Source organism: Coregonus lavaretus (assembly GCF_964263955.1).
Source record: "Coregonus lavaretus genome assembly, contig: HAP1_SCAFFOLD_6431, whole genome shotgun sequence".
NCBI lineage: Eukaryota > Metazoa > Chordata > Actinopteri > Salmoniformes > Salmonidae > Coregonus > Coregonus lavaretus.
The window spans coordinates 18,905-32,826 of record NW_028162289.1 but is presented as its reverse complement, the minus strand read 5'-3'; the positions used below and the strand labels follow the sequence as shown (position 1 = coordinate 32,826).

The 13,922-nt window shown below is 44.1% G+C and overlaps 1 protein-coding gene across 1 annotated transcript; it reads left to right on the top strand.

Annotated features, from left to right (window-relative positions):
- Positions 1–5: 5 nt before the first annotated feature.
- On the top strand, positions 6–10,520 carry LOC311119380 (extended synaptotagmin-1-like; the record flags this gene model as incomplete). The annotated part of the gene is made up of 14 exons (XM_084194089.1): positions 6–101; positions 318–400; positions 484–532; positions 2,240–2,329; positions 2,529–2,624; positions 2,901–2,972; positions 3,105–3,191; positions 3,453–3,599; positions 4,224–4,351; positions 6,752–6,928; positions 7,591–7,728; positions 8,000–8,105; positions 8,196–8,245; positions 8,340–10,520. Coding segments are annotated over 14 exons (1,347 nt in total), but the record flags the coding sequence as incomplete, so codon positions are not given.
- Positions 10,521–13,922: the final 3,402 nt, after the last annotated feature.

Here is a 13,922-nt window from a genome sequence, read left to right as displayed (position 1 = left end):
GGAAGAGTGATCCCTACGTCAAGATCAGGGTCGGGGGAGTCACCTTCCGCAGCCACACCATCAAAGAGAACCTCAACCCCTACTGGAACGAACTTTACGAGGTAAAAAGAGCACAGTGACAGGAAAATATTGAGCAGCTGGAAATCGAAAATGTTTGCGTTAGATGATGAAATTAGGTTCCGGACACTGCGGATCTATGCTCTCAATACAGTAAACAATAATGATGGGATTTAATTAATGGTGAATTTAGACTTACAAAAGATCCTCTGGAAAATATGAAGCACCTGTTCTATATGTGTTGTGTTGTGTTTCCTCAGATCATCCTAACCCAGCTGCCTGGTCAGGAGATCCAGTTTGAGCTGTTTGATAAAGATCTGGATCAGGATGATTTCTTGGGCAGGTGAGGATCTGACCAGACAACATGGTGCCTCAAAAACAACTAAGAACCATTCAGATGAAATACATGAATGTTTTGTGTTACAGGTTCAAGTTCAACCTGCGAGACATCATCAGCCCACAGTTCACTGATGAGGTAATGTCTAACGATTCACTATAAATTAATGTTTTTATGACAGATTTTGCTGTGTTTTCTGTATGGCCAGTGGTAGAGCTACAGTGGGGAGAACAAGTATTTGATACACTGCCGATTTTGCAGGTTTTCCTACTAACAAAGCATGTAGAGGTCTGTATTTTTATCATAGGTACACAAAAATCCAGAAAATCACATTGTATGATTTTTAAGTAATTATTTTGCATTTTTTGCATGACATAAGTATTTGATCACCTACCAACCAGTAAGAATTCCGGCTCTCACAGACCTGTTAGTTTTTCTTTAAGAAGCCCTCCTGTTCTCCACTCATTACCTGTATTAACTGCACCTGTTTTAACTCGTTACCTGTATAAAAGACACCTGTCCACACACTCAATCAAACAGACTCCAACCTCTCCACAATGGCCAAGACCAGAGAGCTGTGTAAGGACATCAGGGATAAAATTGTAGACCTGCACAAGGCTGGGATGGGCTACAGGACAATAGGCAAGCAGCTTGGTGAGAAGGCAACAACTGTTGGCGCAATTATTAGAAAATGGAAGAAGTTCAAGATGACGGTCAATCACCCTCGGTCTGGGGCTCCATGCAAGATCTCACCTCGTGGGGCATCAATGATCATGAGGAAGGTGAGGGATCAGCCCAGAACTACACGGCAGGACCTGGTCAATGACCTGAAGAGAGCTGGGACCACAGTCTCAAAGAAAACCATTAGTAACACACTACGCCGTCATGGATTAAAATCCTGCAGCGCACGCAAGGTCCCCCTGCTCAAGCCAGTGCATGTCCAGGCCCGTCTGAAGTTTGCCAATGACCATCTGGATGATCCAGAGGAGGAATGGGAGAAGGTCATGTGGTCTGATGAGACAAAACATTGAGCTTTTTGGTCTAAACTCCACTCGCCGTGTTTGGAGGAAGAAGAAGGATGAGTACATCCCCAAGAACACCATCCCAACCGTGAAGCATGGAGGTGGAAACATCATTCTTTGGGGATGCTTTTCTGCAAAGGGGACAGGACGACTGCACCGTATTGAGGGGAGGATGGATGGGGCCATGTATTGCGAGATCTTGGCCAACAACCTCCTTCCCTCAGTAAGAGCATTGAAGATGGGTCGTGGCTGGGTCTTCCAGCATGACAACGACCCGAAACACACAGCCAGGGCAACTAAGGAGTGGCTCCGTAAGAAGCATCTCAAGGTCCTGGAGTGGCCTAGCCAGTCTCCAGACCTTAACCCAATAGAAAATCTTTGGAGGGAGCTGAAAGTCCGTATTGCCCAGCGACAGCCCCGAAACCTGAAGGATCTGGAGAAGGTCTGTATGGAGGAGTGGGCCAAAATCCCTGCTGCAGTGTGTGCAAACCTGGTCAAGACCTACAGGAAACGTATGATCTCTGTAATCGCAAACAAAGGTTTCTGTACCAAATATTAAGTTCTGCTTTTCTGATGTATCAAATACTTATGTCATGCAATAAAATGCAAATTAATTACTTAAAAATCATACAAGTGTACCTATGATAAAAATTACAGACCTCTACATGCTTTGTAAGTAGGAAAACCTGCAAAATCGGCAGTGTATCAAATACTTGTTCTCCCCACTGTATGCCTCCAAACATGTGTGTCAAACAGTATTGCAATGATACTGTCATAGTCTGATAATGGTACTCTGGTAATCATGTGTCTGTTTCTATCACAGTGGTACACTCTGAATGATGTGAAGTCAGGTCGGGTTCACCTGATCATGGAGTGGCTCCCCAGGGTCTCAGAATCCGCCAGACTAGATCAGGTTAGCTCCCCCTGTTCTCTCTCTCTCTCTTTCTCTCTCTCTCTCTCTCTCTCTCATTTTCTCCCTTTTCCTCCCCTTCTTTCCCCCATACTCTTTCACTCACTCCCTCTCCCACACTCTCTCTCTCTTTCTACATTCCTCTCTCTGTGCTCTACCAGTATCTGGTTCTAACGGTGTATTATAATTCTGAACCTTCCAGATCCTGCAGTACCAGGCCCAGCAGCAGTACCAGAACAAGGCAGTACCGTCAGCTGCTGTGCTGTTTGTGTATGTGGAGAGAGCACACAGCCTGCCGGTGAGACCAGGGGCCTGCTACCCTGCTGTGTGCTATCATACTGTTGTTGTTGTTGTTGTTGTTGTTGTTGTTGTTGTTGTTGTTGTTGTTGTCAGTGACTCTATATAGCCCACAATACTTCCTCAGTGTTTATATACAACAAGGCTTTTTTGGTTTTATTACTACATTATGACCTTACATTATTGGTTTGTAGATTTGTTATTTATGTGTGATGTTGATTCTGTTGTAGTCCTTTCATTTATTTTATACACTAATCATTGTTTTTCATGTTCGCAGTTGAAGAAGAATGGAAAAGAGCCAAAAGTGGGGGCAGAGATTCTGCTGAAGGCCATGTCATACAAGACCAAGGTAACACATCCTCATTTAGTCTTCTTGACTCCTTGTCTATGTACATACTGTATATGCTTACTAGAGAAACCAAAATGAAAGATGGACAATTTATGTTTATCTTTGGTTTCTCCATCCATCTCTTTTTCCAAGGTGTGCGAGCGCTCTACGTCTCCTCGGTGGGATGAAGCTTTCCACTTCCTGGTTCGTGACCCTAAAGAGGAACTCCTTATAGTGAAGGTGAGAGAAAGGGTCCGCAAGGGTTGAAAAGTACACATTTGTTTTTCTTGAATGGGGCCTAAGAGGGCTGATAACACTGTTAGCATGTTTTCATACAGAGCTTACACCTATTGAAACACATTTGAATGGACCCATTCAACGCTGGGAGAATGAGTGGTGACATTGCGAGTGATAGTGGACAGAGTTAGAAAGGGACAATGGTACTTTATTTTACCTCTGATCATTGTGTGCGTCTGTTTTTCTATCCCCTCTGTACTATAGTTGTCCCACAGCTGGGGCCAGGCCCTGGGCACGGTGGTACTACCACTGAGAGAGGTGCTGTCAGAGCAGGGCCTGGTGCTGGACCGATGGCTCTGTCTGGACGGGGCCCTCCCTGAGAGCCAGATACTACTGAGGGCCACACTCAAGGTAAACTCCAAATAAACAGGCACTCTGTGTACCAGACTCACCACTGTCCAGGTTCAAATAGTATTTGTTTTCTTTCAAATGCGTTATCTGTGCTAGATTGAGCTCGTCTGGCACAATGGAACCAGTGGAACAGTCCCTAAAGTGTGAACTCCGCCCATCTGGCATTTCAGGCAGGCTCAATTAAACACTCAAAGGATTTGAAAGAAAACATACTATTTGAACCCATGTCTGACTCATACACCCACTCTCTATACCAAACAAACTCAGCACTGTCATATGATTTTCATACTCAGAGACTCTGTCCCAAACTCCCCACTTGTCCCATGACTATTCCTCCAAAACAACACGATTGCATGAATGATCCAGTTCAGATTGTGCCCCTAAGGCATTCTGTATGATTGCATTTGCTCTGAACCCCCTCTTTCTACATTCATGTCATCATGTGAGCTCTTTATACTTTCTGTCCTGATACTGATTTTACGGTCACATGTCTCTTACTCATAAATGTCATGTTTTATCTGTTTTTCTAAAGTGTGTCGAGACCATGTGTGAAATGTCCTTTAAAATTTAATAAACTGAAGCTTGAAACTTGAGAGGGATATTAAATGGCCTTTTGTCCTGCAGATCTTGGACACCCAGCTGGCAGTGTGTCGTAGTGATGGTACTGGGGAGGGCAGTGAGGACAGAGACCATGTCATCCACAGACGGGACACTGAACCAAACCTACGACACAGATCACCGCTCTCTCAACTGTGAGTCATTCTGAAGCTCACAGTCAGATCAATGTCCCATTGTGTTCCGGTCACATTACAGTACAGTACAGTGAGGACTGAGGAATCATGTCCAACGGGCCTGCATGGCACATGTTGTTCTTCTCAGTACAGTGTACAGTTGAAGTCGGAAGTTTACATACACTTAGGTTGGAGTCATTAAAACTTGTTTTTCAACCACTCCACAAATTTCTTGTTAACAAACTATAGTTTTGGCAAGACGGTTAGGACATCTACTTTGTGCATGACACAAGTAATTTTTCCAACAATTGTTTACAGACAGATTATTTCACTTATAATTCACTGTATCACAATTCCAGTGGGTCAGAAGTTTACATACACTAAGTTGACTGTGCCTTTAAACAGCTTGGAAAATTCCAGAACATGATGTCATGGCTTTAGAAGCTTCTGATAGGCTAATTGACATAATTTGAGTCAATTGGAGGTGTACCTGTGGATGTATTTCAAGGCCTACCTTCAAACTCAGTGCCTCTTTGCTTGACATCATGGGAAAATCAAAAGAAATCAGTCAAGACCTCAGAAAAAAAATGGTAGACCTCCAAAAGTCTGGTTCATCCTTGGGAGCAATTTCCAAACGCCTGAAGGTACCACGTTCATCTGTACAAACAATAGTACGCAAGTATAAACACCATGGGACCACGCAGCCGTCATACCGCCCAGGAAGGAGACGCGTTCTGTCTCCTAGAGATTAACGTACTTTGGGGCGAAAAATGCAAATCAATCCCAGAACAACAGCAAAGGACCTTGTGAAGATTCTGGAGGAAACAGGTACAAAAGTATCTATATCCACAGTAAAACAAGTCTTATATCGACATAACCTGAAAGGCTACTCAGCAAGGAAGAAACCACTGCTCCAAAACCGCCATAAAAAAGCCAGTCTACGGTTTGCAACTGCACACGACAAAGATCGTACTTTTTGGAGAAATGTCGTCTGGTCTGATGAAACAAAAATAGAACTGTTTGGCCATAATGACCATTGTTATGTTTGGAGGAAAAAGGGGTAGGCTTGCAAGCCGAAGAACACCATCCCAACCGTGAAGCACGGGGGTGACAGCATCATGCTGTGGGGGTGCTTTGCTGCAGGAGGGCCTGGTGCACTTCACAAAATAGATGGCATCATGAGGAAGGAAAATTATGTGGATATATTGAAGCAACATCTCAAGACATCAGTCAGGAAGTTAAAGTTTGGTCGCAAATGGTCTTCCAAATGGACAATGACCCCAAGCACACTTCCAAAGTTGTGGCAAAATGGCTTAAGGACATCAAAGTCAAGGTATTGGAGTGGCCATCACAAAGCCCTGACCTCAATCCTATAGAACATTTGTGGGCAGAACTGAAAAAGCGTGTGCGAGCAAGGAGGCCTACAAACCTGACTCAGTTACACCAGCTCTGTCAGGAGGAATGGGCCAAAATTCACCCAACTTATTGTAGGAAGCCTGTGGAAGGCTACCCAAAACGTTTGACCCAAGTTCAACAATTTAAAGGCAATGCTAACAAATACTAATTGAGTGTATGTAAACTTCTGACCCACTGGGAATGTGATGAAAGAAATAAAAGCTGAAATAAATCATTCTCTCTACTATTATTGTGACATTTCACATTCTTAAAATAAAGTGGTGATCCTAACTGACCTAAGACAGGGAATTTTTACTAGGATTAAATGTCAGGAATTGTGAAAAACTGAGTTTAAATGTATTTGGCAAATCCTAATTTGGCAAAACCTTAGGTGTATGTAAACTTCCGACTTCAACTGTAAATAAATAACACAATTCTGTAGTTTAAAATGATCATGTATCTGTAATCAAACATCATAATTAGGGCCAGGAGTGTGACCTGAACTCGTGACCTGACCAGGAAAAACTCTGGGCCTAGACATACTGAAGGAATGAATACATTTATAATCCATGTAAACTGTAACCATGGGAGATTCTCAATTGGGCAAATGTGCGGATTCGCCTCGACTCCTCCTGCCTCCTCTCCTCCGTGACCGGGAAACCGTTAGGTGGTCACCAAATGAAGGAGCGTGTCAATTCATTAATAGGCAAACAGAGGAGTTTGCTCCTCTCCTCGATTGCCTCCTCCGGCATAAGATACTGAGGTGTATCCTACCGTAGTCCTACTGCAAGAGTTTGGAAATTCACCACAACCCCTTCGAAAGTCGGAGTAGAAAATCATGCACATTTAAAAACGATATGCTACTTATCCTTTTATCTATAAAATGTTTATCACTTTACATATATATTTTGTGATTAATCCTCTGTAAATTTCATTTGCCAGAGTCTCATTTCATACAAGCGCATTTGTTTCCACATTTCCTCCCCTCGCCTCCTCCCCTCGATTACCTTTGACCTTTTTCAAAAGGAGGCGAGGAGAGGACGGAGGAGAGGACACGAGGAGTCGAGCAAAACCAATTGAGATTCTCCCCCTGTCTACCTGTGTCTCCTCGCTCAGAGTTGATCAGAGCCCCGGCCAGGTGAAGCTGCAAATTGGCTACTCATTAGAGGAGAATCGGCTGTTCATCACCGTCCTCTCCTGCAGGTATGTCCCAAACTACAATACCCATAATGCACTGTTTATCACTGTCCTTGCCTGCAGGTCTGTCCTGAACTACATTTCCTATAATGCACTGGCACTGACCAACTGGCTGGTGGTGTATAGTAACTTGACCTATAGCCCTAAAACCTTTATTTGATATCTATGTTGTATGGTGTGTGCGTAAAAAAAATAAAAATGTATTCATGAATGTTAAGCCATTGTTTTATTGTATTTGAATGAATTAATGCATAAATCAACTTAAAAAAGGGGGGAAAGCTAGCCCTAATGGATATGCTAAGTCTGTTTCAATGGGCTATTGTGTGTCCACTATCCACTTACAGTTTGAGCCAGTTTGCTACAGCAGGAAAATAATCCTGCAGCAGCAGGAAATGTGAATTATTATGTGGATTATTAATTAATGGACATTTTTGTAGAACAATGATACATTTTTCGTAAGTCAAAATCAAGTCTGAAATTTCAAAGTGGAAATTACAAACTTCAGAAGCTTTTTTAAACCTAAAATACACTACAAGTTTTAAATATCCTGCATTGCATGAAGGTCTCCTGCAAAAGGGGGATCTGTATGGAGCCAGGGAACATTGTGCTACCTGTAAACAGTGTCCACACGCAGTTAGTCACCCAGTTTGTCCTATGTTTGCCTTCAGGGGCCTGCCAGCTTGTGGGTCTGCTAAGGACGGGTCCGACCCCTATGTCTCCTTCATACTTCTGCCAGACAAGAACAGGACCACCAAGAGAAAGACCAACACCAAGAAAAGAGACCTCAACCCTGAGTTCAACGAGAGGTGATACAGAAGGGGACATCAGGAGACAAGCTAGAGGGAATGTGTTGGGACAGGAGTTTTCCTGACCATGTGACCTTAGCAGAAATAACTATCTTATACCATAGTTAGCTTTGTGTAATAGTATCTGGTACTGTTTGCATTTTTGTATGTTTGAAGTCCTAGCCCTATATATCAAACTAGCAGCTCTACAGTAGTTAGTTATGTGTCATTCTGGTTATGTCATATACTAGTATTTGCCATTGTATCTCTTTTCCTTTTTCTGTTTGTGCAGGTTTGACTTTGACTTCTCTCTGGAGGAATCCATGCAGAGAAGACTGGACCTGACTGTCAAAAACAACGTCTCCTTCATGAGCAGGGAGAGAGAGCTCATTGGAAAGGTAAGCTACTGTAGGCTATCTAATGATCTATGTCCTGGTTTAAGCACCTTTGAGATGACCTCTGACCAGTATTTTCGTTGTTGTGTTTAGTTACAGCTGGATCTGGATCAGATAGACCTGAAGAGTGGCAACACACAATGGTAGGTGCCATCCCATGGGTTACCTTTTCTACATTTATTCATATGCATTCCATATGACTTTGATTGATAAGCTACCTATCTGTAACTTTTTCAGGTACGATTTGGTAGAGGAGACCAATTAGATGAGAGGATGGACTCGCTTTCCTGCAGTGCAATGTTACTTTGACTATCACTTCTTCTGTTCAGTTTGTTTTATATTTGCTTACATTACATATCATCCCAACAATAACACAATTCATCTGTAAATTGAATTCCTCCAATCAATGACAGATTTGGTCTGTGTTACTACAGTGTAATTCCAGAGTCATGAGAACATTTTATTCAATAGATATTTGATATAAAAGCAATTATGTTGCTACTAAAGAAATATACACTGAGTACACAAAACATTAAGAACACCTTCCAAATAGTGAGTTGCACAACCCCTTTTGCCCTCAGAACAGCCTCAATTTGTCGAGGCATGGGCTTTACAAGGTGTCGAAGGCGTTCCACAGGGATGCTGGCCCATGTTGACTCCAATGCTTCCCACAGTTGTGTCAGGTTGGCTGGATGTCCTTTGGGTGGTGGACCATTCTTGATACACACGGGAAACTGTTGAGCGTGAAAAACCCAGCAGCGCTGCACTTCTTGACACAAACTGGTGTGGCTGGCACCTACTACCATACCCTGTTCAAAGGAAATTAAATATTTGTCTTGCCCATTCACCCTCTGAATGGCACACATACACAATCCATGTCTCAATTGTCTCAAGGCTTAATGTCCCCTTCATGTACACTGATTGAAGTGGATTTAACAAGTGACATCAATAAGGGTTCATAGCTTTCAGCTGGATTCACCTGGTCAGTCTATGTGATGGAAAGAGCAGGTGTCAATGTTTTGTACACTCAGTGTATGCTACCAAAGCACTTACATTTTATTAACTTAAAAGTCACAAAAGGCATTTTGCTTCAATCACATTATGTGATGTTTTGTTGTATCTTTTAATGTTTGATTATGCATTTTTATCAACCCCAGAACACCACAAAAGCAGCAACAATCCAGAACAGTTTCAACTTTTAGGTGTTTAGAGTTGTTCTAACCAGTTAACTTATTATTTACTCAAAAAACGAATTGTTCTCTGAGGGTACATTTTTTCTTTGTTTCTTTGTTTTTAAGTTGTTTCATTCCAAAGATATCAACAACTTAACGTGATGACTTTATGTACCATCATGGATGTTTACAATCCAACTGAAATTATAACTGATTCCTGAAATTATTATTTGAATGATGTTTTAAGAAACTTTGTTTTAACTCTTCAATTCCTTATTTTATCCAGTTTTTATATGTTTATATGTTAGCCTTATGTATTCCAATACTTGTGCACAATTTAAAAAAAATAATGATTATATGTTCATTCTGTCCCAAATGAAGAAGTTTTAAATGTTCTAATCAGATATATTTGAGGGTTGATTTTATAATTCAGGAGAAGTATTACGAAATGACCCAGCACATCACATTTGCCACTGAAAATGTTACACATGCTAGCTTTACAGTATTGCAATATCCGAATCACTGTGCTTTTATTTGATAAAGGGAACATTATATGTGGAGGAGATAAATATGTAGCTATATCATTAATGTATATGTTCACATTCCAAGGCAGCATTGTGTTGTATACAGTATGTTTGTGTGTAATTGTATGTATTTGTATGTATTTGTAGTGCCAATAGTGACCTGGGGTCTGCTATAAGTCAGTCAATCAGAGTCATGTTACAAGTTGTTTGTTATAAAACACTTAGTGTTAGACAAAAGACCCTGAAAGAACCCTGAGGGCTGGTTTCCTAGACACCGATTAATGCTATTCTATACTAAGAAGCATGTTCAATGGAGATTCCATGGAGAGTGCTGTTTTTTTTCAGGACTAGGCTTAATTTGTGTCCAGGACACCGGCTCTGAAAGAAGCAGGCTAATTTTGTGGCAAGGAAATTCCCTTCCCCCTGCTGTCATCTCACTGCTAAGGCTTGAAAAATGTATTAAAATGTTTGTAGGCAATATAAAGAAGTAGGGGAGAGAGAGAGCGAAAGAGACGGAGAGAGAGAGAGAGAGAGAGAGAGAGAGAGAGAGAGACGGAGAGAGAGAGAGAGAGAGAGACGGAGAGAAAGACGGAGAGACGGAGAGAGAAAGACGGAGCGAGAGAGACGGAGAGATGGGGAGAGAGAGAGAAGATGCTGCTGCTTTAACACATGCCTAATCACTGAATGTATGTGTCGTAGTTGTTTCATTAAACGTTTGCACTTGCTGTAAAAAAAAGAAATCTCTAATCAAGATGATTTCAATCTTCCCTCCACGTCTTACTCACCTCTTCTGTGAAACAATATCTTTGTCCCAAATGGCACCCTATTCCCTAAATACTGCACTGCTGTTGACCAGAGCCCTAATGCCTCGATCACACCGACAGCGTCATTGCATTTTGGTACACCAGAAGTACATTCATTTCCAATGGAACACTCCATTTGCCTTGCAGCATTGCATTGCAGAGGCAGTTGCAGTACGTTCTGTGTGGCGCATACGTTGGATTTATCGAACGTATGCATCAAACAGTATGCGTAGACGGCTTGACAGAAATGGTAGCAGAAGGTGAATGTTGAAGGTTTGTTGCACACGTATCCAGATGATGCTGTGTACCATTTTGCCCAACGGCGCTGTTGGTGTGATCAAGGCTTAAGGGAATAAGGTGCCATTTGTGAGGCAGCCAATATCTCATTATAAGATTAGAGGGTTCCAAAAGGGTTCTTCGGCCAACCCAATAGGAGAACCCAAAGGGGTTCTAGCTGGAACCAAAAAGTGTTTATTTTTATACCTTTATTTAACCAGGCAAGTCAGTTAAGAACACATTTTTATTTACAATGACGGCCTACAGCGGCCAAACCCGGACGACGCCGGGCCAATTGTACGCCGCCCTATGGGACTCCCAATCACGGCCGGTTGTGATACAGCCTGGAATCGAACCAGGGGGTCTGTAGTGACGCCTCAAGCACTGAGATGCAGTGCCTTAGACCGCTGCGCCATAGGTTCTCCTATGGGGACAGCCGAAGAACCCTTAGGTTCTAGATAGCACCTTTTTTCTAAGAGTGTATAAACCTTGTAGACTAAACATTTACATTACATTTACGTCATTTAGCAGACGCTCTTATCCAGAGCGACTTACAAATAGGTGCATTCACCTTATAGCCAGTGGGATAACCACTTTACAATGTTTTTTTGTTTTTTTTAATGTTTTTTTGTTTTTTGGGGGGGGGGTAGAAGGATTACTTTATCCTATCCCAGGTATTCCTTAAAGAGGTGGGGTTTCAAATGTCTCCGGAAGGTGGTGAGTGACTCTGCTGTCCTGGCGTCGTGAGGGAGCTTGTTCCACCATTGGGGTGCCAGAGCAGCGAACAGTTTTGACTGGGCTGAGCGGGAACTATGCTTCCGCAGAGGTAGGGGAGCCAGCAGGCCAGAGGTGGATGAACGCAGTGCCCTCGTTTGGGTGTAGGGACTGATCAGAGCCTGAAGGTACGGAGGTGCCGTTCCCCTCACAGCTCCATAGGCAAGCACCATGGGCTTGTAACAGATGCGAGCTTCAACTGGAAGCCAGTGGAGTGTGCGGAGGAGCGGGGTGACGTGAGAGAACTTGGGAAGTTTGAACACCAGACGGGCTGCGGCATTCTGGATGAGTTGTAGGGGTTTAATGGCACAGGCAGGGAGCCCAGCCAAGAGCGAGTTGCAGTAATCAAGACGGGAGATGACAAGTGCCTGGATTAGGACCTGTGCCGCTTCCTGTGTAAGCCAGGGTCGTACTCTCCGAATGTTGTAGAGCATGAACCTACAGGATCGGGTCACCGCCTTGATGTTAGCGGAGAACGACAGGGTGTTGTCCAGGGTCACGCCAAGGCTCTTCGCACTCTGGGAGGAGGACACAACGGAGTTGTCAACCGTGATGGCGAGATCATGGAACGGGCAGTCCTTCCCCGGGAGGAAGAGCAGCTCCGTCTTGCCGAGGTTCAGCTTGAGGTGGTGATCCGCCATCCATACTGATATGTCTGCCAGACATGCAGAGATGCAATTCGCCACCTGGTTATCAGAAGGGGGAAAGGAGAAGATTAGTTGTGTGTCATCAGCGTAGCAATGATAGGAGAGGCCATGTGAGGATATGACAGAGCCAAGTGACTTGGTGTATAGCGAGAATAGGAGAGGGCCTAGAACTGAGCCCTGGGGGACACCAGTGGTGAGAGCACGTGGTGCGGAGACAGCTTCACTTGGTAGGAGCGACCGGTCAGGTAGGACGCAATCCAAGAGTGAGCCGCACCGGAGATGCCCAGCTCGGAGAGGCTGGAGAGGAGGATCCGATGGTTCACAGTATCAAAGGCAGCAGACAGGTCTAGAAGGACAAGAGCAGAGGAGAGAGAGTTAGCTTTAGCAGTGCGGAGAGCCTCCGTGACACAGAGAAGAGCAGTCTCAGTTGAATGACCAGTCTTGAAACCTGACTGGTTTGGATCAAGAAGGTCATTCTGAGAGAGATAGCAAGAGAGTTGGCTAAAGACGGCACGCTCAATAGTTTTGGAGAGAAAAGAAAGAAGGGATACTGGTCTGTAGTTGTTGACATCAGAGGGGTCGAGTGTTGGTTTTTTGAGAAGGGGTGCAACTCTCGCTCTCTTGAAGACGGAAGGGACATAGCCAGCGGTCAAGGATGAGTTGATCAGCGAGGTGAGGTAAGGGAGAAGGTCACCAGAGATGGTCTGGAGAAGAGAGGAGGGGATAGGGTCAAGCGGGCAGGTTGTTGGGCGGCCTGCCGTCACAAGTCGCAAGATTTTATCTGGAGAGAGAGGGGAGAAAGAAGTCAAAGCATAGGGTAGGGCAGTGTGAGCAGGACCAGCAGTGTCATTTGACTTAACAAACGAGGATCGGATGTCGTCAACCTTCTTTTCAAAATGGTTGACGAAGTCATCCACAGAGAGGGAGGGGGGGGGGGGGGGGGGGGGATTCAGCAGGGAGGAGAATGTGGCAAAGAGCTTCCTAGGGTTAGAGGCGGATGCTTGGAATTTAGAGTGGTAGAAAGTGGCCTTAGCAGCAGAAACAGATGAAGAAAATGTAGAGAGGAGGGAGTGAAAAGATGCCAGGTCCGCAGGGAGTCTAGTTTTCTTCCATTTCCGCTCAGCTGCCCGGAGCTCTGTTCTGTGAGCTCGCAATGAGTCATCAAGCCACGGAGCTGGAGGGGAGGACCGAGCCGGCCGGGAGGATAGGGGACATAGAGAGTCAAAGGATGCAGAAAGGGAGGAGAGGAGGGTTGAGGAGGCAGAATCAGGAGATTGGAGGGAGAAGGATTGAGCAGAGGGAAGAGATGATAGGATGGAAGAGGAGAGAGTAGCGGGAGAGAGAGAGAGCGAAGGTTGCGACGGCGCATTACCATCTGTGTAGGGGCAGAGTGAGTAGTGTTGGAGGAGAGGGAGAGAGAAAAGGATACAAAGTAGTGGTCGGAGACTTGGAGGGAGTTGCAGTGAGATTAGTAGAAGAACAGCATCTAGTAAAGATGAGACTTACTGGCTTTTGGGCTTTCATGCCAAGTTCAAGTACTGTCATAATAAAGACATTGTTATACATGGTGCATGTGATGTACTGTATGCACATTGTTGGTGCTGTAGTCGTGATGAATGAACTT